At 41.9% G+C, this 26862-nt stretch overlaps 1 protein-coding gene and 1 long non-coding RNA gene across 5 annotated transcripts in view; both read left to right on the top strand.

Annotated features, from left to right (window-relative positions):
- The window catches only part of LOC136390922 (uncharacterized), a 219888-nt gene that overhangs the window by 64445 nt on the left and 128581 nt on the right, over positions 1 to 26862 (top strand). The gene's annotated exons all lie outside the window — the stretch shown is intronic.
- On the top strand, positions 11483 to 17774 carry DUSP23 (dual specificity phosphatase 23). Of its 4 annotated transcripts, XM_066362055.1 has the most exons (5): positions 11488 to 11930; positions 12821 to 14080; positions 16044 to 16208; positions 16853 to 16932; positions 17384 to 17774. In XM_066362055.1, the coding sequence occupies exons 1-2, from the start codon at positions 11664 to 11666 to the stop codon at positions 13004 to 13006; spliced, it is 453 nt and encodes a 150-aa protein (XP_066218152.1). In that variant the 5' UTR covers positions 11488 to 11663; the 3' UTR covers positions 13007 to 14080; positions 16044 to 16208; positions 16853 to 16932; positions 17384 to 17774. The 4 variants fall into 4 exon arrangements, with proteins under 4 accessions (XP_066218154.1, XP_066218153.1, XP_066218152.1 ...); XM_066362057.1 differs by lacking the exon at positions 12821 to 14080 and having other exon boundaries at positions 11483 to 11930; XM_066362054.1 differs by lacking the exon at positions 16853 to 16932.

Genomic DNA, 26862 nt, shown 5'->3' with positions numbered 1-26862 from the left:
AAGTAACAACTGACATCACAGAAATACTAAGGATTGTAAGAAAATACCATGAAGAACTATATGCCAAAAAAATTGAACAACCTAGGTGAAAAGGATAAGTACCTAGAAACATACACTCTTCCAAAACTGAATCTGGAAAAATAAGAATACTTGAGCAGACTGATTCCAACAAATAACATTGAAATAGTTATCAAAAAACTCCCAGCAAACAAATGTCTTGGACATAATTGCTTTACTGGTGAATATTACCAAACATTCAAGGAAGACTAACATCTATTCTTCTCAAACTATTCCAAAAAAAAAAAAAAAATCAGGGGGAGGGAAGGCTTTCAAGCTTATTTTACAAGACAAGAATTATCCTAATTCAAAAACCAGGCACTAACAGTAAATAGAAATACCACTGATGAACGTAGGTGTTAAAATTCTCAACAAAATATTAGCAAACTGGATCAATCAATACATTAAAAAGATCATACACCATATTCAAGTGGGATTTATTCCAGGGAGGCAAGGCTGGTACAATATTTGCAAGTCAATAAACACAATTTATTATGTAAACAAAATGAAGGATAAAAATTACATGATCATATCAATGGATGCAGGGAAAAAATTAATAAGATCTAGCATACATTTATGATCAAACTCTCAACACAATGGAAATATAGGGAACACACTCAAGCATAATAAATATCATTTATGACAAACAGCCAACATCATACTCAATGGACAAAAACTTAAAGTAATCCTCCTAAGATCAGGAACAAGATAGGGGTGTCCCCTTTCACCACTCTTATTCAACATAGTTCTGGAAGTCCTAGCCATAGCAATCAGACAAGTATAAAAAATAAAGGGCATCCAAACTGAATGATATGATACTACACATAGAAAAATCTAAGGTGTCTGCTAAAAAATACTACTTGACCTGATAAACAAATTCAGTGAAGTGGCAGGACATAAAATTAATATTCAGAAATCAGTGGCATTTTTATACACTAACTAGCTGTATCCAGCCACGTGTTGCTGTGGCTCAGTCTGGTTAAATGGAAAAGAAAGAAAAGAGAAAGTGCACGTTTTTAAAACGTTTAATTTCACAATGCTGTGGGTAAACAATACTTTTTTTTTGTTACATTGTCTGTGCAGATATAGAGATTGTCTGGTTTGCCGAGTCTAGAACACACAACATATAATTGTCCATGTGAGAAGCAATCTGTGTCTAGATGTAAACTGCACAATTCTAAAGATTGGCCCTGAGCTTTGTTGATGGTGATTGAAAATGCCAATCAAATTGGGAATTGCAATCTCTTAAATTGAAATGGCATATTCATTGGAATCATAGGAATGTGAGGAATGAGGACATCTTTACCTTTGAAAGATCCTGTAAAGATTGTTGCTTCTACGATGTTGCTCATTAATTTTTTACAGCACACAGACCCAAACACTTCATATTTTACCATGAAATCCATCAGCGATTTCAGCTTATGTCTGAAAACACGTGCTGTGATGTCATGCCAATCCACCAGCGATTGGCCAGGAAGTAAGAGCTGTTGTATATTGTCCCAGTCTGGACGCCTGTAGTGATGAACATACACAACTGCATCTTGAGCATACTCATGCATATGACGTGGACTGCCTGTATATGAAGATGGCAAAATCGTTAGTCTTCCAATGTTAGTTGTGTTACCGTCATTTACAACTGCATCTCGCATATGAACTTATTCTTTAGAGCAAAGCTTGGTCTGATTCAATTGGATGAATATCAAATGTTCTGTTTTGATTTTTGCATACATATCTATGGTGTATTGGTGAAACAATTGATGGCATTTCAAAATGTAATTGTCTTCATTCTCTCGAATCATTAATCAGTATGAATAATAGTTCATTGCTCTGCATTTCATATTTGTTTCTTCGCCACTGACTGGATTTATCATCTTAACATTGAAGTGATATCAATCAGCATCATCCCAGAAAATGATTGGATATTGCAGGGCATCATAGTATCGATGAGTTTCTGCAATTTTGTCAATTGATTGTTTCTCTGATGAAGAACAATATCTCTAGGTTGGAATTGATCTCCAACTTTAACAATTGCCACTTCATCTATAGTTGGAGCATTGAATCTTCATACATGTTCTCTAGCAGCTGTTTTGTCAGCATGAATAATAATCTTGTGTGTATCAGATGGCATCATGTCAATTGCTGTTTTGAACAAACGCACTAAATTATTTTTTTCATGAAGAAGCTCTTGCAGTTGGGAAATGATGGACCTTTTTATGCCTGTAAAAATTCCACAGTGTGCATTCAATTCATCATTGCCATCACCGATAAAATATATTTGTAGGAATTTATGTTGACCATCTGGGAATAGAAGCAGGGAGCTGGCTTTATGACAAATTTGTCCTTTCACTTTGAAAGTTAGCATGAATTGAGTTGTTACGATTTCTGGACTGAATGACGTCATTTGGAAGCATGAGTTCTATTTCCTGATAGGAAATGCTTTGATTCAGTGGTATATCAGGCAGGCAAAGTTTTTAATGGCTCTGGCGGTTCTCCAAGTTGAGGCAGTTTAATTTTTCTGATGGCACAACACATTCCTTTCATTTCTCCATTAAATTTCAGAACCTTGCAATAAGGACACACTTCAGTCATAGTGCTGATGAGAACATGCCGGCTCAAACTATAATCATCAGCTGGGTTGTACCAAAATTCAAGGTGATTGTAATCGCGTGATTGCTGAGCAGAGTCATGTTTGACACTGATCTGCTGTCTCTCATTGATGTCGTTTAGCCGCTCTCAGCCTGTTGCATTCATTCTGTTGAGAACAAAGCAGATCTGAAGCTGCAGAACGCAATTGCCATGCTCATAACCGAACCGTGCATCCTCAAGTCTGGTTGCACGGTTGAAACTTGAAAACATTAAAATGGAATTGTAAAATATTTAGTGTAGCATGTGTTGCTTATGTCCAACAGATGGCGCTGTGTTTCAAAAAAGAAGCATGTTTTTACCTGTCACAGGTGCGACATCTATATCTATATAATAGTAGGTATATAAAAAAAGAGTGTGTATTGAAATGCAACATTGTTTCAAAATTTCAAAGCAATCGGTGAAGAACTGTCAGAGATTTAAGATTTTGAACAAACAAACATTTACATTTTTATTTATATAGATAATGAATTGTCAGATAGGAAAGTTAAAAAAAACAACCCCATTTACTATTAAAACAACAAAAAATAAATAAAATACCTAAAAATAAATTTAAACAAGAACATAAAAGACTTATACTCAGAAAATTATGATACTAAAAAAATTTCAGGTAAGAGACAAACATTGTTTGCCTTAGTGGGGCACAGGGACCTACTTGGAGGAAGGAATCCTCTGACTCTGGCCTCACCTCACTGGCATCAAGCCCTTGGGGAATTTGGGCCTCAACATGAAAGAGAACTAGGTCAAAACATTCTTATTAGCTGAGGAAAGGACAGCTAAAGTACCCTAAAACTATTCTGTTGAGCTTTTCAATGGAAGTTATTTTCAATATTTTACAATGAACAAAGAACAAAGTGAAAAACGATCTCTATTTTTATAAGAATTTTCTGGTGGTTCCAACCCAAGCTCATCTTTACCCCACTGACTTCTTTGCACTTGTTTATTTTACTGCACAATTAAGCTTTGTTTGCTTTTGGTTTTAGAATTTTATTTATTTATTTAAATTCATTTTAATGGGGTGACATTAATCAATCAGGGTACATAGGTTCAGAGAAAACATCTCCAGGTTATTTTGACATTTGATTATGTTGCATACCCATCACCCAAAGTCAAATTGTCTTCTGTCACCTTCTATCTGGTTTTCTTTGTGCCCCTCCTCTCCCCCACCCTCTACCTTCTCCTCCCCACCTCCTGTAACCACCACACTCTTGTCCATGTCCCTACATCTCATTTTTTTCCCTTTTCATTTATTTATTTTTTGTTATTAATTTTAATGGGGTGACATTGATAAATCAGGGTACATATGTTCAGAGAAAACATCTCTAGGTTATTTTGACATTTGATTATGCTGCATTCCCATCACCCAAAATCCAATTGTCTTCTGTCACCTTCTAACTGGTTTTCTTTGTGCCCCTCCACTCCCTGTAACCACCACCCTCTTGTCCATGTCTCTGAGTCTCATTTTTATATCTCACCTATGTATGGAATCATATAGTTCTTAGTTTTTTCTGATTTACTTATTTTGCTCAGTATAATGTTATCAAGGTACATCCATGTTGTTATAAATGATCTGATGTCATCATTTCTATGGCTGAGTAGTATTCCATAGTATATATGTACCAAAGCTTTTTAATCCACTCGTCCACTGATGGACACTTGGGCTGTTTCCAGATCTTCGCTATTGTGAACAATGCTGCCATAAACATGGGGGTGCATTTCTCCTTTTGAAACAGTGCTATGGTGTTCTTGGGGTATATTCCTAAAAGTGGTATAGCTGGGTCAAAAGGCAGTTGGATTTTTAAGTTTTTGAGGAATTAAGTTTTTATCATGTATTATCCAATTGCCTTTTGTGAGTAATTTAGTACTTTATTCTGTTATAAGAATAATTACATTTGAATCTAAGTCCCCTCCAAGCATGTTGTAAATTTCTTGAAGTCAGAGAAATTAAGCTTATCACTCAGACCACCATCGACAACAGATCATTCTCCAGGAATATAGCCTTTCAATACACCCACATACACACACTCATATTCACATGCTTATATGCACAATACATGCACACAACAGAAGCAGAGCTCTATAAAGAGCAGGCTCTTACTATCCCATTTTACAAAAATAGTAATTAGATTTAGCCATTATTATACTGACAAAGTCATTCTTTTCTTAAAATCACAAACACATAAAAATTACATTTCAAGAAGGTGTTACACAGTACTTAGCATAGGCTTCAAACTCATGCAAGGAAAAAGAGACACACAAACCCTTAGAAATACAGTAGAAAACGAGTTGATGGTCCCCAAATAGGAGGAGGTGCAGGAATAGTAAATATATAAATAAAATAAATAAACACAAACACACATTGTCACATAGTCCTAGAAACTCACATACACTCCCAGAAGTGTACATTCAGTCTTGCTTAGGTATTCTACTTATTTTTTTTATTTTTTAGTCATTGGCTCATTTAACATTTTTGAACACTGTGTATCAGGCTCCATCTTAGATGTATGGAATTCAAAGATGGAATGGTGACATCTTGGCACAAATAGGAAACCCCAATCCAATAACATAGCTGCCATACTAAGAACAGCTATTTATATAAGGTGAGATAGTAGTACAGAAAAGTCCTAAATCTTCCTGAGGGTCAGCTAACACTTTATAGAGGAGAGAAAGTATTAGTGTAGTCAGTTAGCTAGTTATTAAGGGAGAAAAAGGTTGCTGGAAGAAGTCAAAATGTTAAAGTTTAATAAAGCCCTGCTTTAGTAGGAAACTACAACATTCTATTTAGCTTTATTTGCTAGAAGGCTGAACACATTCATAGGCCTAATGCACATTTCAGAAAACCATTGTGTCCTCAGAAGTCCATCGTACCTTTAACCCTTGGGATTCAGGTTTGGGAGAAGTTCCCCCAGGACACTGTCTCTCTGGTGCTGTGGGGAGCAAGGGGGACATTCTTCCATTTTAGAACATGCACAATGGAAGTCAAAATTGGACAGAGGACATGAAACACAGAGGTCTAGAAATAAGATTGGTTAGTGAGAGGATTCTATGCAAGCCTGTGAAATTTAAAAGAAACTGATTGTTTGGATTAAAGAAAAGCTAGTCCTTCCCAGCCCAAAATATAAACGTGGGTTTAATAGAGTTCCAGTCCTTTCTACCCATTTTTCCCTCTTCTGTAAAAGAAATGTGCTAGTCACATTTGCAGCCAGGTTACGTGGGCTGGCAGCAGAATGATCTCGCAAATACAAGCTTTGAGCAGTGCATGGACTGGACTAAGCTTTGATATAGACTAACCCATGGCACAGAACATCCAAATTTTTGGTTTTTAGGATGGGTTTTTTGAAGACAAGACTGGACTTTTTCCTTGGCAAGACAGAGAGAAATGAGATATCTACAACCTGTAAGCAACCTTCTATATCAACTCCAAATAAAGCATACTGCAAAAGCTGAAGCTTCTCCAAGTTTGGGTTTTATAGAATGCTTTTTATATGATACCATACACGAACCCCACCAGAACCAGCTTCAGAACCAATATCAAGGAAAACGTCAACTTTGCAAAATGAGGAGAGAATTTGCAGAGTGCTGAAATTGTTATGTTGCAAAAGTTCTAGCAAGAAAACCATCAGAGAGAACTTTTCCCTTTAGTGTGAACCTCCCTGCATCCAAGACAAAATACTAAATATCACTCTTAAAATGGGACACAGCCCAAGGAAGAGAACCTGGGACCTTTCACCCAGGGTCTATTGGAAAGAAGGGGCAGAACAGTAGAGAAAGGGAAAATTTTCTAAAACTGAGCCACTGGCCTTTCCAGAAGGAGAGCCAGGTTTGTGAAAGGATGCACTTTTTACCCTTACAGAGATCTACCCATGGGGGACAATCACTATTGAGAGATTCAGAGGAGAAGAGAATCTCTGTTTCCCTTAGCAATGTCTTCTTTCTAGAGAAGACAGGATTTGAGCTGGTTCCCAAGAAAGCATGAAAGGGGCATATGGGGGGGGGGGGATGTGGGAACCTTTCCCCTGACTAGTGGAGGGAGTAAAAAAAGGAGAGCAAGGCAAAGAGACTAGGAAAAATTCTACTTCAAAGGAGCAAGTGCAGATTCTTGTATGCAGCGGCAGTATAACCAGAAACCCTGAGGGTGTGAGAGGGACTGGTAGCTGAGATGCTGTTGAAAAAACATCTGTGTTAGTCTTGCTTGCTTGTACTTTACCTGATTGATGCATGAGCACATGGCAGCACCACATGTGTATAGCCTATGTAAGGCTGTGGGTGCTTTCCCTGAGGGTGGATTGAAGATCGAGGGGCCATTTTTTGCTGTTTGTTTGCCTGCTGCCATGGAAAGAGGTTTCCCCTGCCTGTTTGATCTTTCACCATTGCAAGACTCTATTAAACAAGAATGGCCCTATGCTTTCTGGGTCCACAGTTCCTCTACCATCTGCCCAAATCCAATGTGAACCTGCCTGGCTTTGGCCACTGGTATTACATCTGGCATGATGGGCAGGATTCAAATCAGATCAGTATGGAGCCACCAACACACTTGAAGGGTGGGATAGAGGAATGGCTAGTGTTCCCCAGCATATGGTTCCCTGTGGCTATTCTGTTGGGCTGGGTATTTTTTTACAGCCCTGTGAGAAGAAACTGAAAGCTCTGTGTGAGAGGCTGCCTAAGTTTGAGTCCTCCAGGATGAGCTGCAGACTGAACACCAACAGTGGCGTGAACTGCAACAGTTGCTACAGAAGGAAGTTGACCGCTCTTGAGAGCTGCAGTGTGAGATGCAGGCTGAACCCCAACAGTGCCTGGGACCAAAATGGTATCTGGAGAAGGAATTACAGGTTTGTGAGCTGCAATTTTCCTTGGAAATTGAACGTTTGCAGTGACAGTTGTTAGAGAAACAATTGTGGGTTCAAAAGTTTGAGCTTCAGCTTCAGGCTGAGAGCCAGCAGCTGCAAGAACTGAAGGAGTCACCAAACAAGGACCTGCATTCATGCCAGCAGAGTGGCTCTGAGCAGTTGTAGTCATTTTTTAGTCTTCTGAGGAGGTTTGGACTGAAACTGCCATCCACAGACTCCAGCCAGTAGTCACCCAGAAGGTAAAAACCCAGTATCCAAGAGTGCTTTAGGGGCAGGCACAACCCCTTCCACAGGTAGTTGAGTACTTTGTGATCCAGCCCTACACCCAGGCAGAGCTGATGGAGTTAGGGGCAAAAATTCAGGCAGAAACCCACCAAGTCCCTGGCAGCCTGATTGCTGCAGTTGTGGGACATAGGAGTGGATGGCATTATGTTCTCCAGAAGAGAGGTGGAGAAATTGGCTGCCATTACCACACACTCCTCTTTGAGGCAGCATCTTCAGAACTGCCATGACAACCCAGAAAACCATACCCTATTAGAATGGGTGATGGCTGCTGTTTGTGCAGTCTGGCAGAATGTTGGTGACTTGCCAGGGCAGTGACTCAGTGGCAGTCATATACAGAGTTGCAGCAGATCCTCCAGGAACTGTATTGAGAAATGTTCCTTTAAACCTGAGGTCCTGTGCTCCAGATGAGGAAGTGTTTGTTTATGGCAGGGATGAAGGACCTTATTCTCTGTAGTGCCCCATCAGTCCTTTTGGGGTCACTAGTGGTTATCTTGAGCCTCTAGGTTAGGCAGGCCATCAACTCAGTTACACAGATGGTAGCAGATTTGGGTGAGGTGGAGGCAGCACAGAATAATAAAGCTGTGTGGACTGCTGGCCATACTGCTCCCCTACTCTGCAACTAAGAAGCGAAATGGACCTGTAAAGCTTACCTGAACACAGATGTGGGTAGATTTGATTGCAGCTGGGGAAGATAGAGAGAAATTGGATGGCAGATCTGTTAGATCTTGGCAGCAGCTTAAGCTGCAACAGAGATGGAGCTGCTGAAAAAGTAGGGGAAGCAGGAGGCCCCTGCAGCTAGCTGCCAAGAAAATGTCTGATGTTTAGGTTGCATGGTTGAAAGATTATATTATGGAGAAAGTTGAGGGAAAGGAGGATCCCCAAGACCTGCTGTTCCAGTTTGAATAGGGGGAAGGCCGAGGGATCAGTCCAATTGGATGGGCAGGGTGCTGGAGGGACCATGTGAAATTGGCAATCTACTGGTCCCCTTTTAATGTGCTGCAGGTGTTGGCATTAGAAGATAATCGGTGCTTTTTTTAGCAGCAGCAGCTGCTAAGAAAACTGCAAGGCAGCACAGGCCTTGAATGTGTTTGACCCTGCCAGGCCCTGTGAGCTTGCTGAGGTGTTTGAATGGGGTTTATGGCAATGGACATAGCACTTACGGAAATATGTTGAGGTCTGTTATCGAAGAGCTATATGGATAGTTGCCTGTAATGGACTTTTACCTTGGGTGATTTATACAGACAGATGTGCTATTTGAACTGATAATTGAGTGGTATAATGGACTCTTGAAGTGGGGACTTTGACAAGACGGGGACATTGGCTCCTTTGTTGGATGGACATGCTGTTTGTGTACAGTACTACAAGAGACCTTGATGGGGGTGCCACAGCACCTGTGGAGGCCTTCTTGCACCAGGAAGCTGCTCCCATTCAGTTGTAGAGATGCACCAAGGACACTTTATGATTTCAATGGACATAGCCCTGGGCAATACAGGCCCTCTCACCTACCATGGGATAGGGGGCTAGAGTGGGCCTCCAGTTAACTCTGAGAAGAGTGCTCAGGGAGACATTGTGAAGGGCACCTTTGTAATTATTGTATAAATTATGTTGTTGCTGTAGTCTGTTTGTGTAATGTACCTCACTCGTGGCACAGGGACCATAGCGGAAGATACCTGTTGTGTAGATTGTGAGGCAAGCAACCCTAAAGGGGTGGAATGTTGGAAAAACAGCTGTTTGGCTTGCTCTCTTGTATATACTTTGCTTGATTAGTGCGTGAGCACATGGCAGCACCACCTGAGTATAGTCTACGTAAGACTATGGTGCTTGCCCTCTGGGCAAATTGCAGATTGCCTGCCCATCACTGTGAAGGGCCATTTTTTGCTATTTGTTCACCTGCTGCTGTGAGAAGAGGTTTTCCCTGGCCTATTTGCTCATCTGCCATTGTGAGACTCTATTAAACAGGAATGGCCCAATGCTTTCTGCCTCCACAGTTTCTCTACTGTCTTCCTGAATCCAATGTAAACCTGTCTGGCCTTGGTCACTGGCATTACAGAGGCACAGCAGAGAAAGAGGGAAAGGAATGAGTTAGGATAGACTAAAAAGACTGATAGGGAGCTGAGTGGAAAATGAGAGTGCAAAGGGGAAGGTCTTAATCAGGGTGTGATTGCACAGAAGGGAAGGAAAGGGTAAATTTGGCAGCTCCTAGAACCTGAGGAGAACAGATGGAGGCAATGCTTTAATGTTGTCTTAGTAAATGAAGTGCATTTTCCACAGGGTCAGAGCAGGCTTTGAATTGGAGGAAAGAGAAGTTACTTTTCATTCTACTGTAACCAGAGCTTTAAATGGTCAAATGTGTGAGACAGGGGTAAATGGAGACAAAGGGAGGAAAATATATCTTCATGGCTAAGTGCCCTTGTTTCAGAATGAGAAAAACCTTGACTCAATTAGCCCAGCTACTTATTAGTTGTGTGTCATTGGCCAAATTAACCAACTTCTCTAACCCTCAGATTATTCACATACAAAAGGGATATAAAAATATTTTCCACATGTGGTTCTTCCAGAAAACACTTGGCACAGGGTCTGGTACATAGGCAAATTCAATAAGAGATAACTGTTTCCACAAATATAATTAGTCTGCACTGCTAGAAGCACACTGTTCAAATAAGGATATGCACTGGTCAGATCATAGATGAGACACTGTGTTCAGATCTAGCTCCAACTTTTAGGAACAACATTGATAAATTCTAGCCTCCCCCAGAGGAGGACGACTCAGAGAGCCTGGAATTCATGAAATATAAAGAGAGATTAAGAAATTCAGAAACTTTTAACGCAGATGATATTTGGGAGCATGAGGATGGTTATGTGAAGAGGTAGTAACCTTCCGTTTAACTTCAGGAAACAATACTGTGTTGTTAAAGTGTGTGGAGCAGAATGCTTGGTTTGAAATACCCAGGTCATCAGTCATCCTTAGTCAAGTTCCTGAACTTCTCCAAAGCCTCAGTTTTTTCATCTGTAAAATAGAATTAATTAGATTACCTACCTCATAAGATTATGTGGCAATTAATTAGTTAACACATGTAAAGTGCTTAGAATAGTATCTGGCATATAGTAAATGTTCAATTTGTTTATTTTTTGTTAATTTTAGGGCACCTAATGGCAGCCCAATATTTTTTAATAATTCTAGTAATGGGAATGAGTATAGTCTTCAGTAAAATATTGATTCCTTCTAACTAGACGTGTTCAGCAACTCACTGATAGTGAAGGATCAGTCATTGCAGATAAGATTCGCCCTCCAAGGCGGAAGTAAATTTGCCATTTCTTAACTTCCTGGGCGTAAGTGAAGGGATACGGAAGGGCTACCAAGGCAACAGGGCAATTGGCCGGTAATGCAACAACTCCTGCCCACCACCAGGGAGCAGCAAAGTCTGACCCGGTGTTTTCGCCCACAGAAAATAAATCTTAATTCGTTTCAAGTTTTCCTTCTTGGTTGTTTGCGTTGCTCCTATTTCCGAGCGCACCGCCACCATAATCCCGCCCATTATTGACTAGCCAGCCAATCAGCCAGGATCCAGATGGAGCCGAGGCTGGGTTGGTGCTCCTCTCGGTCATTCCGAGCCCGGCGTTCTAGCCCCGCCCCCTTCCGTGCGGCTGGGCCAGTCTCCGAGGTCTAGCCGCACGTTGTAGGGGCGGTGTTCCCCGGAGTCCGTAGTTCCTGGAAGCGCCAGGGTAGAGGGGTGTTATCTGGCTTGGGCGGGCGAAGTAGGCGGGGCAAGTAGGCGGCACGGGACGTGCCACCTCTTTCGGTGACCCACTGTCCTGGACCCTCCATCAGTCATGGGTGTGCAGCCCCCCAATTTCTCGTGGGTGCTCCCGGGCCGGTTGGCGGGGCTGGCGCTGCCCCGGCTCCCCGCCCACTACCAGTTTCTGCTGGACCTGGGCGTGCGTCACCTGGTGTCCCTGACGGAGCGCGGGCCCCCGTACGGGGACAGCTGCCCCGGCCTCACCGTGCACCGTCTGCGCATCCCGGACTTCTGCCCGCCAGCCCCCGAACAGATCGACCACTTCGTGCAGATCGTGGACGAGGCGAACGCCCGGGGAGAGGTCAGCCGGCGGGGTCAGCGCAGGGAGGAAGGGATCTGGGAGGATTCAACGGGGACTCTGGCGGAGCTTGGGGAGTCAGAGTGGGGAATACAGGGCTCGGAGAGAGACAGGGAAGACCGTAGGGGCCTGAGGACTGCAAGTGAAACCTGGATGTAAGGCCAAGGGGAGGGGGCCGGGCGGCAAGTGGGAGGAATAAAGAGGGCCCAGCCTTGTAAACTGGGCGAGTGGGGAGGAAAGGAAGAACCAGCTGAGGTTGAGAATTGAGGAGGAGAAAGGATAGACAGCCTTGGAAGAAGTGGGAGTCAAAGTCGAAGGCTTTTGAACAGTATCCACATCAGTTCTCCGTCCAAATATAATAGAAGCATATATAATCTTAAAGTTGCTAGCCGTTTTAAAGGGTAAAAAAGGAGCAGGAGAAATTCATTTTGTTAATATAATTTAACCCAGTAAATCAAAAATATTATCATTGCAACATATAATCAATATAAAATAAATTCTTAGATTATTTTCATTGTTTTTTATACCACATCTTTCCAACCTCATTACATTTTACATCACATTTGCACTAGCAGCATTGCAGGTCCTTGGTAGCTGCACATAGCCAGTGCCATCCACACACTGGACAGAGCAGGTAGATAGATGGTTGTGGGAAGGCAGGCCAGGAGCCCAGCACTTGAACCAGCCACCTGGCCGGTGGGGGTGGCCTCCAGGCTACCAGGTACAGGACAGCTCTCCCTGCTTTTAATGTCACTTCTTGACCTTGAGACATATGCAGAAGGCCTGGGCCTGACCCTGAAGAAGCAGCTGAGCAAAGTAGACAAGCCTAAGTGAGGGGCAGGAGAGTGTTGGGAGGAGATCAGGCTCCACTCCATCAAACTCCCCTTTCACAGGCTGTGGGAGTACACTGTGCCCTGGGTTTTGGCCGCACTGGCACCATGCTGGCCTGTTACCTGGTGAAGGAGCAGGGCCTGGCTGCAGGAGATGCCATCGCTGAAATCCGACGACTTCGACCCTGCTCAATCGAGACATATGATCAGGAGAAAGCGGTCTTCCAGTTCTACCAGCGAACTAAATAAGGGGGTCTCATCGCCCTTCTGCCAGGCCCCCACTGCCATGACTAGGGTGTTAGATGGGGCCAGAGATGTGGAAGTAGACTAAAGCTCTTCAATTCCCAGCTGGCTCAAGAGACTAAAGTTGCCCTTTTCCTGCTGGCAGGTTCTGGTTGAGGGGATGGCTGGAGCTGCATTGATATGGGGGTCCCTCTGCCACTTCTTTGAATAAATAACTTATAACAACCAGCTCATGTTGCATAGCACTTTACAATTGCAAAGCACTCCCATACATCGACATACTTGAGCCTCACACTAGCCCTGTAATGTTGGAAAGGCACTTTGGATGAGGAAGCTAAAGCTCAGAGTTTCAAGGTTACACTTCTAGAAAGTGAAAGGGTGGGCCAGGGCTAAAAACCACATCTTCAGCCTCTTAAAGATGTTGAAACTCTGTTCTCTGATGACGTTTGATTGTCTTCTGGAGAGCTAGCCAGTGAAAAAGATCCAATCGCCAAAAGCCCAGGGTCTCTGACGCTCACAGGTCAGAAGGACCCTTATGGATTCAGCCCCGCTTTCTAGGCCCACATGCCCAACATGTCATTCCCTTATCCTTCTCAGGACAGAGAAGGCCTGGATGGTGTGCTTCTTTAAGTTCTGCATGCCTCTCACCAGCCTCGAGCTACTCAGCTCACCTGTAACCTTCAGTCCATTATGCTACCCTACCACCTCAGGCCAAGGAATGCTGGGACTGAGCTAGTCTGGGCAGTTATGCAGAGAGGATGTTTCATAACTAAATGAAGAGATTCAGGGTTACAAATCCTGGTCTTGTTTCTCAGACATTATCTTCACTTCCCCATTGGATTCCATTCATTCTACCAGCACCAGCACCTTTTGGCTTTGAGAGATAGGATAAATGGAATAGTCCAGCCAAATAGACTCTTTTTGCTATAACTTCTACCTGAATTCCTGTTCTCAGCAGGCCACACCGGATAAGCTGAAATTGATCATGAAATACATACTGAATTCCTGTATGTTTCAGGCTTTGTTCAATGCAAAGGGTACCCAGCTGACTGAGATACTATTCACAGTCTCCTGGATGAGGTAGGCAGAGCCTAATCATATAATGGGGACTACGATAGACATGCGTTTCAGATGCAGTGGGGACGTGGAGGAGACAAGGGTTTCCCTTTTGCCCCCCTTCTTTAGAACCTAGACCAGAGCCAGGCCAAAGCCACTGGCTCCTCACTACATCTTTCTCCCTTTCACCACCTCCCACCCAACTCAACTTCCACCCAATCCTCTTGTGCACTAACAATATATTAGAGTCTTGCCAATCTAGGAGCAAGAGGCTGTTAGATACATCCCCCTTTCATCTGTGTGTCAGATCTGGGTAATCACTTTGTCCCCACTCAGCCTACCCATGTGGGGATATCTCCCAAAGTTAAGAATCCACAATTCTTGGCATCTAGGCTGCAATGGAGTAGTGAGAAATCGCATGTAGAGAGGATGCACTGAAACCCTCATATGTCTCCATGATTCTGTTTCTTAATGCAAATCAGATTATCTTCTAAAGGGGTGTGTGTGTATGAGTGAGAGAGAAAGAGCGAGAGAGCACATGAAGGCAGAAAGGGTGTGAATGGGCCACTTCCTGGATTTCTTCTCTCCTGGATTTTCTTTCTCTCACTTAGATAGGTGGGAGGCTTGAAGCTACACCCCTGAGTTCATGTCTCTGTTCTGATCCTGACCTGCTAAGGTCATGCAACAGATCCTCACACTTTCTGTCCTCTGTTCCTACCTCACTCCATCCTTCCCATATCTTCTGCACTGCAAGAGAGGACTCTGCCCTTCCCTTCCTCCTGAGGCTCCTTCAAAAGAGACAGAAAATTTTTGTAACACCATTAAAGCCCTCCTGTGTGCAGCCTCCATCCCCATAATTTAAGCAGGTCTCCTCTGCCTCAAGAGTTCTTCAGGAAAATAAACATAATTATGTGCTTGAGGAAACTGGTTTTTAAATAAGAGTTGACTTGGAATGAAAAACTATCCTTATCCTTCCATCTACCTTGGGAGGTTAGTCTGAAGTGCCCTTTTGGCTTACTCCCACCCCCAAATATTTTGCCCTCTGCTCACCCCCTCTCCTACGTATGGCCACCAATGAGGGATTACAGACCAGCCATGACCCTTACCCATTCTACGCTACACTGAGATTACAGGTGTGAAGAACAATCTCCTCTGTAAATAAAGAGTCTGCACATTGTATCAGACCAGGGCTTCTCAAAGTCAGTACTGCTGGCATTTGGGGCTGGATACTTTTTTGTTGTGGGGATTGTCCTGTGCACTGTAGGGTGTTTCAACGTCCCTGACCTCTGTCCACCAGATACTAGTAGAATGCCACCCCCCCAAAAAAAAGTAGCAAAAATGTTTCCAGACATTGGCAAATCATCTCCTGGAAGGAAAAAAACCCATTTAAGAACTGCTACATCAGACCAGCAAGGGCCAGATGCAACTATAGGTTTTTGTTTCCTACACAGTAGAACTGGAAACATTCTTGGGAATTTCTCCTGTGAATGCACACATCTTGATGCGGAAGAAGGGGACCAAATTTAAGCATCCTCAAATACCATTACCCTTTTGAGCAATGTCTGGCACTGATCCCCAGTCCCTCCCCTTTTCCCAGGCTGGGTTCCCAAGACGGTGAGAGACACTATTAACTTCCAACACTTAGGAATGCTTTATTCTCAATGAGTTGCTGGTGGGCATAGCCATAGTAACACTGACTCCCCATCCCCATGTGTTTAAAGTTTCATTCATGTTTATTATTTGTCACGTGACCCAAGTTCCCTGCTGAAGGGAGGCTTTTCTATGTAAAAAAAACATCCCTCCATATCATTTGGGTTTTGCACCCATCACCTCTTAGAAATTTGTTCTGATGCAGAAGCCACTGGAGTCAGGACCTTGCTTTTCCTGGCAACCATTCCTCGCTGGCCTGGCTCCCACCTGCACTTTACCTGCTGCTCTTTTTATTTTGCCCCGACTGGGGTATGTACTTCTGCTCTCTGGGTTCCAGGTCACACAGCTCCTCCCTGGCCATGTATCCCAGCACACAACTTCCTGCTGCAGAAATAGACCTGCATCCTGCACATTGCCGGTGGCTGTCCATGCTTTCCTTGGAGCTGTGCCTCATCATCACCCTCACAACTATTTATGACATGTAAGGACTCCATCTCATAAGGTAATTGATCCTCCCCTGGCTAAGGAGGTCTACGCCATATTGTCCTCTAGATCAGGTCTTCCAAAGGCAACGATGAGCATGTCACTTGGGTCAGGGAATTGTTCCAGACCATAAGCTTCCCAGAATGAACTGCACTTATTTGCCAAGCCTCAAATTACACTGTATCTTGCTGCTCTATAAGAATGAAACTAATTTAGTCTCAACAGGATAGTTTTGTTGCAAACCAATATCAGTTATGAACAGTTCATTTTATACCTCGTCCTGACTACACTTTGCTTGCTTATGTGATTATGATTGTCATATTTATTAACACCTACCATATAGCAGATGTTTACATACCTTGTATTATTTCATTTTACCTCAGAACCATTCTGAAAATCATGTATGTTTCCTTTCTTAGAGATGAGGGAACTGAGGTTTAGAGGGATTACTAACTTGCCCAATGCCACACACTTGTGTGAAGGAGCTAGCATCCAACCCAAGTGGGAACTCTGCCTCTTGCTCCTTTGATTAGACATCTTGCCTCCCAAGACCTGCCCTTGGTTCCAGTTACATGGAGAAGTCTGTGTTTTATGAGCAGAGCTTAGCTTCAAGTGTCATCTCATCGGCACAGCCTCCACTGTTCAATCTCTTCATCCCCTCAGGGCCGGAGAACAGCCTGCACCTGACTGAAGCCAAATGCAGCCAGAGCATTTAGTCCAACATCGTATAGCTCGTTCATCAGGTGACTTCTCTCATAGCCGTATTACCTAACTCAGAGCATGTGGGTATCCTCACCTGGCATGACAGTCTTGAGGCATGTGTGATTGGCATTGAGTCCTAAAAATGTCTTTTTAGTCTCATGATTTATTAAAACTCATAATATCCTGGTTTTGTTGTTACCTGAGCCCTTAACGCATGCCAGGCACTATTGCAAGTACTGCATTATCTCACTTAGTCTTCAAAAGAACCCTATGAATAAAATCTTATTATAACGACTAGATCATTATAATGCTCTTGTAAACTCTCTGAGGCCCACAGAGTTTAAGCAACACACCCAGAGTCACATAACTAGAACAGGATTCAAACTTGAGTTTATCTAACTATAAACTGCCATCCCGCTTTAGAGCAGAGAGAAAATACTTTGTTGTAATTGGAAAGTGCATAACAATATCTTGTGTTCCCCTGAATTGCAGCTCTGGAACCACAACCCACCAGGAGAGCTCTGGGATCTCACAGCCCCACCCCCAGGCTGCTTCCCTGGCTCTGGCAGCAATGCTCTGACTTGCAGTGTTGGGCTGGAGCACACTCATCAACCCTAATAGGCTTCCGCCTCCAGCCTTCTACACCATCAGAAAACATAGTCTCTGTTGACTTAAAAATGACTTACATAAGCATATCTTCCATTACTTTATCATTTTTCTTGGCCATTATGGATTCAAGGCATACTCTTGAGAAGGCAGCATGTTTATCCAAGCAAACAGAAATTTGAGAAACGCTTTGGTGGACATCCATGCCTGAAGTTGATGACTTATTTTTAACTTTGGTAACTCAGTCTTCTGTGCCAATAAATTGCTTCAGCCACTCCCTTGGCCTACTTTTTTCTTCACTTATTCTGTTGTCATGGACATATCATAATGAAACAAACTGGTGAGATCACCTCTGAGTTTTCAATATGTGGGGTTCAGTATGGCAAACAGTTCTGGGATTGTTTATCCCTGGCTTTTTATAATGAACACAGCACTGTTTCTTTACCAACATATATTGGGTAGTAACTGCTCAAAACCCAAGGTGGGCCATATGGGAAGTAATCAGTGTAGACATCACCCAGGTGACACTTACCTCCTTCAGTAGGTTTATGTGCTCTTGGACACCCCCAGTCCCACCCCAAGAAAATTCACTGATTTGCTGGTTTTCTGCAGGTACCTTTTGTGAGATCTAGTTGAGGCTGGGTACAGCCTTGGGCCATGAAATAAAATTAATAAAGTAATCACACTTTATTAATCAAGCCCACAGGCAGAACTATGCCATTCTTGACTATGACATATAAGGCCCTGGGGAATCCAATCCCTTCCTCCACCTTCTCTCTCACTTCATATTTTCCCCTCCCCCATAGCTTTTATACTCTCGGCTTTACCTTTGTTGGAGTCCCAAGACCACTCAGAATTGATAATATTCTAGGAAAAACTCACAGAAAAGTTATCTTCTCAATTATGGTTTATTGCAGTGAAAGGATACACATTAAAATCAGCAAAAGAGAAAGGCACATAGGGCAGAGAATCTAGGAGGAACCAGGCAGGATCTTCCGGTTCTGTTCTCCCAGTGGAGTCATGTGGACAGTGCTTCGTTCTCCCAGCAGCAGTGTGAGACAAACCTAAAAAATATCACCAACCAGGGAAGTTTACCTGAGTCTTGGTGCCCAGGGTTTTGGTTGGAGCCAATCAAATAGACATGCAGTATTGGCCTGGCTGACCTTACCTACTCAGATTCCATGGAGGTCTGATAGAGCAGGGCCCAAACCAACCTGCGCATACAAAAATAGGCATTCACAACAATCACATTGTTAGCACAGACTACTGGCCTGGCCTAAGGTCTCAGGTACAATGACATTCTTATCAAGCGGATATTCCAAGAGCTCAGGAGTTGGTCAAGAGGCAGTCCTAAAGACCTTTGGAACACGTGAGGCTTGGGCACCCTTTTCTGCACATGACCAAATGCTTATGCTTTCCACACCCAATTGTCTGAGCACATGCTGTTCCCTTTGCCAGGATAGTTTATTCCCAACTCTTTTCCTAGCTCCCAACTCCTAAGCCCCCCCCTTAAGTTCAGTTTAATACCATTTCCTGGGGGAAAGGTCTCCAACCATGCCACATTTTCCCAAATCATCTGTAATTCCACCTCCTGGTCCTTTGCTCACCTATAATGATTCATTTAGTTGTTTCTTTCCTACTAGAATCTAAGTACCAGGCCCATGAAGGTAGCACCCAGCACAATATCTTGCACGTGGGTGCTTGATAAATATTTGGCAAGGGACATGTGACATGCTGTCACCTATCTGGGTATCTGCACATAGATGTAGAAATAGGAAGAAAATAATCTAGTGGGGGAAACATGACACCTGTACACACCCAAAAGTATGCATGCAAAGATGGGTACATACAACTAGAAAAGATGCAATATAGAAATATTTAAGCAATGCTGGAGTGATTAAAGAGATGAGAGAATTGTGTCTGGTAAAATTTAAAAAGTTGGAACTTTCAATGAATGATATTAGGAGGATGTGGTCGGATGGCCTAAGGGATATGCAGATGTTGGATGCTATTAAAATTACTAATGTTATGTGTAAGGTGCAGAGTCCACATAAGGAGGCTTGAAAGGAAAGGTGAGCAAGATAAATGGAGGGCAGTGAGGGGAAAGGAAAGATATAAAGAGTAGAATGTATGGATGAGGATGGGGTAAAAATTTCATCCAGTGGATAGTAGAAAACACATAGTTAAATTAAAGCAGAGAAAGGACAGCAGAAACTCATGCCATAGTGTTAGCATCGTATCTCATTAACAATGTGGAGTCATCACAGGCTTCCAAGCAGAGGGCATGCCCTGACAGAATGGCCCCATAACTTGGCAGCAGTATGGCGTTTTATGCTGTAATGCTAACAGAAAGACAAGGTCTCATTGCTGCAGATTGGGAATGAGAAAATACCTCAGGTGAGTGTCATCCCCATGTGCTAGAAATGTACTTTCCAGTGGCAGCTAGCACTGTCTCCTACATACCCACCACCCTGGTTGATTTACTGGCATCACATTTTAAATTGTGGGCTGTTACCATATCCCTGTTGACCTGATTCATAGGTTTACAGGGGTGGTGACCCCTGGTACTGCATTCAGTTCAGCTCCTTGGTATTTCTCCCTATTTCCCCAAGGCCGAGAGGTACCCTGTGAGTTCAAACTTTCTATTTCAGTTACACCCCCACTCTCTCCCCTCTTTCCCCTTCTGTCTGTCTCTGCACCTTCAAACTTGTTTTTTTTTTTTTTTTCTCCAAATAGTCATTGATTTTGTCAAGTATAGAGAGCCAAACAGACCAGATGGTATGTTCTTCTATAAGAGGAGGACATGGTGTATACTGAGGAGGGTCAGTAATGGGAACTCCAAAGATAGTTCCCACTGTGGGAACATGCATGATCCTCGTAGAAGTTGAGGCAGCTGCAAATTCCAGAGCACCCTGTACCCTTGGGCTCTCCTGACTGGCACTCTCCAGCTAGAGACCTAGAGAGTAACATACCAGCATGGGCACCCAGGGATCCCTCTCCTGCCCCTCATAGGAGGCTTCAGAGCTCAAGGTGAGGCTGGACAGAGAGCGTAACTGGTTGTCCACACTTTATTCTTCAGTCCTGAGGGTACTAGATCTGGCCTGGCATGTGTGCTCAAAAACCTCCAGGAAGGAAAGGAGCCAGTAATGCATGGAGAGCTCTAGGCCCATGAAGGAGGCATGCTGCACCCTTGACAACTTAAAGATGACCTTCAACCTACCCCAACCCACTTCTGCTCATTTGATAACCTAGAAACCACAAACCACAAAGGAAGTTAAGGGTGGCAGGGGGCAGAAAGGAATTAGGAAAATGCAAAGTAAAACAACAATAAGAATAAGATATGGCTATATACAGTCGTCCCTCGCCATATTGCGGTTCACTTTTCGTAGTCTCACTGTATCATTGATTTCTAAATTGTATATATCTAATTTTGTATTGTGGATTTTTTGCTATATTGCAGAATTTTGCAGTATATAGATATTTTTGTATATTTATTATTTTAATTATTTTTTGTGACCTAAGCATTTTCTAGTCTAAAAAATTGAAAACAATATAAAAAATATATAAAGCCTTAAATATATATATAAATAATAAAATAAATATAAGGTTGCTACTTCACAGACTTCAGCCTATCACAGGGGTTCTGGAACGTAACCCCCATGATAGACGAGGGACCACATTAGGTTAGACAAACACACACACTCACTAGGAAGGTGATGAAAAAATATGTAGAACTTCCAGTGTAACTGGAATGTTTTATTTCTTTTTCCCCCCTAGAATAAATACTTTTATTACAGCAGCTAAGATGGGGGGAAGAGGATTTATTTGTTTTTCTGGACTTTGATTTTCCTCAGCTAGTGCTCGAGCTCCTTGCCCTTGAGCACATAAGAATCTGCTCAGCCACATCGGTCTGGTCTGGAAATGATGTATCTAAGTAGCTTGCCCTGTCCCTCTCTCTGTCTCTCTCTGTCTCTGAAAAACAAACAAACAACAACAAAAAATAATAATACCTCAAGTAGCAGAAATAATCATGAGAAAAAGGAATAAAGCTGGAATTACCACACTACCAACTTCAAATTATACTAGAGAGCCATGATAAAACAGCGTGGTATTGGCAGAAAAGCCGACATACAGACCAATGGCTATATACAGTCGTCCCTCGCCATATTGTTCCATCTGGAACAAATATATATATTTTGTTCCAGAAATGAAACCATATATATATAGACAAATCAACTTTGACAAAGGAGCCAAAAATACACAATGGAGAAAAGAAAGCCTCTTCAATAAATGGGGCTGGTAAAATTGGAAAGCCACATGCAAAAGAATGAAACTTGACAACAGTTTGTCCCCCAGTACAAAAATTAATTTAAAATGGATCAAAGACCTAAATATAAGAATAGAAACAATAAATTACATAGAAGAAAACATAGGATACTAAACTCATGGACCTTGGCCATAGAGAATATTTTATGAATTTGACCCCAAAGGCAAAGGATGTAAAGGCAACAATAAATGAATGAGACTATATCAAACTTAAAAGCTTCTGCACAGCAAAAGAAACTGACAGCAAAAACAAAAACTGAGAAAAAACAAATAGGCAGCAGAGGGAGATGATATTTGCAAACAACAGCTTTGATAAGGGGTTTATATCCAAAATATATAAAGAACTCACAAAGCTCAGCAACAAACAAAAAATCAAATTAAAGAATAAGAGAGGACCTGAACAGGCACTTCTTCCAAGAGAACATACAAATGACCAACAGACATATGAAAAGATGCTCATCTTCACTAGCTATCAGAGAAATGTAAATCAAAACTGCAATGAGATACTACTTCACACCTGTTAGATTGCCTATTATCAACAAGACAAATAATAACAAGTGTTGGAGTGGCTGTGGAGAAAAAGGAACCCTCATTCACAGCTGGTGGGAATGAAAATTAGTACAACCATTACAGGAGAAAGTATGGTGGTTCCTCAAAAATTAAGAATAGAATTACCATATGACCCAGCCATCCCTCTACTGCATATCTACCCAAAAAACTCAAAAACATTGGTATGTAAAGACACATGCACCCCCCATATTCATCGGAACATTATTCACAATGGCCGAGACATGGAAACAACCAAAATGCTCTTTGATAGAGGATTGGATAAAGAAGATGTGGTACATACATACAATGGAATACTACTCAGCCATGAGAAGTGATGACATAGTGCCATTTATAACATAAATGGACCTTGAGAACATTATACTGAGTGAAATAAGTAAACCAGAGAAAGCTAAGAACTATATGATTCCGCACATAGGTGGGATATAAAACTGAGACTCATGGACATAGATAAATTTAAGTGGTTACTAGTGGGGGAAGGATTTGGAGGAAGACAGGGACAAATACAGCTCAATTACTAAAATGCAATTTTTGACACTTCCTGTATGATTACTGAGTCCCTATCCCTTTTTTCTTTTATCTCCTGATGATTAGGCCAAGGGCTGGGAGTAGGGAGGGGATTAGCTACTAGGAGCAAGCAAAGAAAGAATTAGCTTGGAACTTTTGAGATGATCCCTAACATACTATATGTACTACTTGCTTTTACAATGTGTTAGCAGAAACTGATACATTATAAATGTAGAATGATGTGCTTTCTGCCAAGTGGTTATTCACCTTGGTTTGCTATGTTAAAACTGTAAATACAACAAAACATTAATAAATGTCTCTTGTGTAGCAAATAAAAAAAAGGGGGGGCTGTGAAAAGATGGGTGTAAAAAGGGACAAATTTAAGATGACCAGAAATGATTTGACTTTGGGTAATAGGTATATAACATAATTAATAGTTCAAATGCTATAGAAATGTGTACCTGAAACCTATGTACTCTTATTAATCAATGTCACCCTGATAAATTTAATTTTCTTAATAAATTAAAAAACTGCATGGTACTGTCATAGAAACTGACATATAAATCCATGGAACAGAATAGAGACCTCAGATATCAACCCACACCTATATGATCAATTAATATTTGACAAAGATAACAAGAACATACAATGCGATAAAGACAGTCTATTCGATAAATTGTGTTTAGAAAATTGGACTGATACGTGCAAAAACTATACCAGTTTTTCACACCATATCTCATACATATCTCATAGCAATATTTTTTCCAATATATCTCCTCAGACAAGGGAAATGAGAAAAAAGATAAACAAATAGGACTATATTAAACTCAAAAGCCTTTGCACAGCTATGAATACCATCAATAAAATGAAAAGACAACCTACTAAATAGGAGAACATATTTGCTGATACATCTGATAAACAAGTAATATCCAAAATTTATAAGGGACTTACAAAAGTCAACACCAAAAAAATCCAATTAAAAAATGGGCAAAGACCCGAATAGACACTTTTGCAAAGAGCATATATAGATAACCAATAGACATTTAAAAAGATGCTCATTGTCACTAATCATCAGACAAATGAAAATTAAAACCACAATGAGATATCATCTCACGCCTGTCAGAATGGCGCTCATCAATAAATCAACAAACAATAAGTGCTAGCAAGAGTGTAGAAAAGAGGGAGCCTTCGTGCACTGTTGGTGGGAATGCCAACTGGTACAGCCACTGTGGAAAGTAGTATGAAGTTACCTCAAAATATTAAAAAAAGAACTGCATTTTGATCCAGTGATCCCACTTCTGGAAATATATCCTAAGAATCCCAAAGCACTAATTCAAAACAATATATGCATCCCTATGTTCATTACAGCATTACTTACAATAGCCAAAATCTGGAAACAGCCCATATGCCCATCAGCAAATGAGTGGATGGATAAATAAATAAATAAGCGAGTAAGCAAGCTGTGGTACATTTACACAATGGAATACTATGTGGCCATAAAAAAGAAAGAAAGTTTACCTTTTGCAAGAGTGGTTAAGCCTTTAGACCATTATGCTAAGTGAAATAAACCAGTCAGAGAAAGACAAATACTATATAATTTTACTCATATGTGGAATCTAATGAACAAAATGAACTAACAAGCAAAAAAAATTAAAACAAACTCATACATTGAGAGCAGGCTGACAACTCTCAGGTAGAGGAGTTGGGTGAGGGAGGTGGAGGGAAAGAGTGAAAAAAGATGAAAATACCTCATGGACAACAGTGTGGAAATTTCTGGAGGAAAAGGTGGAGGAGGGTATTGGGGTGATAAATGGTGATGGACAAAGACTTGACTTGGGGGAGTGAAATTGCAATAAGGTGTATGAGGATGTGTTGGAGAACTGGGCACCTGAAACTTGTATAATTCTGTTAACTAGTGTCACTCCAATAAAATCCAATTTAAAAAATATACTTGTAAAAAAATGCTGCTGAGTAGCTAAATAATCAGAGGGCAGAAATGAATCTGTTGGAGCTAGCAACACACAAGAGTCATTGTGACTTGGACAAAAGCAGTTCAGTAATGTGGTAGTTGAAGCCAGACCATTCAAAACTGGAGAGTGGGTAGGGATTGCAGAAGAGGAAATGGTAAATGTGAGCGACTCTTTTGAGAAGCTGGGCAATAAAAGGAGGAAAACATGGGGTAAAGCTGAAAGAGGCGAGTAAGGCAGAGAGAGAGAGCTTTGTTTGGGATGATTTTTGTGCATGCCTATATGCAGATGAAAATAATCCAGTAAAAAGAAAAATAGATGGTGGGAAGAATGAAAGGAATGAACACAGGAAGGAATACTTTGAGAAGAGGAACAGGAATGGACAAAGAATAAATGTGGCTAAGCCAGGCCTCAAACTCAGGTCTGTCTCATTCCTAAAGCCATACTCTTTTCCAAACGTCTCATTGCTGCCTTAGTTTTATCTGCCTGTGGGCCTTCAACTCCCTGGTCCTGTGTGCTAGCTAACTCGTTTATGCCACCTCCTCTAAATACACAAGTTTTATGGTCTTTCCATTTTCATCTGAGTTCCATGTCTACTCAGGGAACTGGAAGAAAAAATAAGCTAACTGAAGAAAATTAAATCTGACCTATTTTATGCATTCAAAATCAATGCATGAAATAGGTTACATTAAACAGTGGTAAACAGAGAACCCAAAAAATATATTGCTTTAATAATTTATGCTTTTCTTTCTCTATCTCCCAAGAAGAATGTACCTCCATTTATTTCCAACCTCTTCCTCACAGCCATTCTCTAATTTCTAAGGCTGCTTTGGTGACTACCAACCTCTAGTCAAATCTGTCCTATCTGAACCACAACTGAAAAAAGTTGAACATGCTACATAGGAGATACATGCAAGGAAGAATGTAATGGATATGTATAAAATCAAAAGTAAGGAAATAGAGTTGGGGGGTGGAGTTGTGATTCAAAGGAATGCCATAGGTTAAATGGCAGGGCCTCCAGGGTATTATCCAAAGACAGCCTCCCAGTGCTACCGAGAACGGAATAAAGGTACTGAATTGTTTGGATCCTAGGCTAACTCAGAGTCAACCAAGCACCTTTAGGTGCAGATATTCACCCTAAAAATCTATTGATTTATAAATAAGAAAATGGGAGGGTGAGAGGGCCTGATGGAAGGCAAATGAGAATACAATTCAGCAGCCTTCCCAGTAGGAGGGGTCCTCTGCTTTCTCTCAGTCTCCTCCCATACATTTTTTGTTGAGCACATACTCTGTGCCAGGCACTGGAAGCACAGCACAGAACAGGACAAGTAAGGCCATGCCCTTAGGAAGCTTGAAGTTCTGTACTGGAATTAATGCCAGATGGACATGTGAAGTGTTAAGATAAGGTACAAGTCCCCTAACCAAGTCTGGTGGAAGAACGTGGTCACAAACGACAGAATATAAAGCACATGTACAGACGTGCACACACATACATGATTTATCAAAAGGGTCTTATTAATGGGAATATTTTGCTGGGATAATTTGCACTTTAGGGCAAATCAAAATCATGAAACCAAGATTTCGACAGGCACACCAGGGTGCTGACTGGCGCTGCTGACTAACACAGGAAACACCAGGAGAGGACCAGGTTGAGAGGTAAGCAAAGGCTGGGTTCAGTCTTGACACATGAAGGAGACTCTACGTCCCCCACACAAGTTCTCAGGTGAGCAGTTTAATATCTGAAACACCCAGTATGGTTTGTGCTAGAAAGGCAAATCTGGGACTCATTGCATTAGAGGTGATCGTTTACACCATGGACACAGATAAGAATATTCAGCGAGAGACTTCAGCGTAAGTGGAAAGAGAAAAGGGCCTTGGATCAGGGTTTGAAGAACTTCACAGCCACTAGAGGAGGGCAGCTGAATCTGTAGAGAGCAGCAAGGAAAACCAGGAGAGGTGTTCTAGTGCAGGGTGTTTAAGGAAGTGAGGAGTAATCAG

Source organism: Saccopteryx leptura, chromosome 2, assembly GCF_036850995.1.
Source record: "Saccopteryx leptura isolate mSacLep1 chromosome 2, mSacLep1_pri_phased_curated, whole genome shotgun sequence".
Taxonomy (NCBI): domain Eukaryota; kingdom Metazoa; phylum Chordata; class Mammalia; order Chiroptera; family Emballonuridae; genus Saccopteryx; species Saccopteryx leptura.
This window is presented reverse-complemented; position numbering and strand designations above follow the sequence as displayed.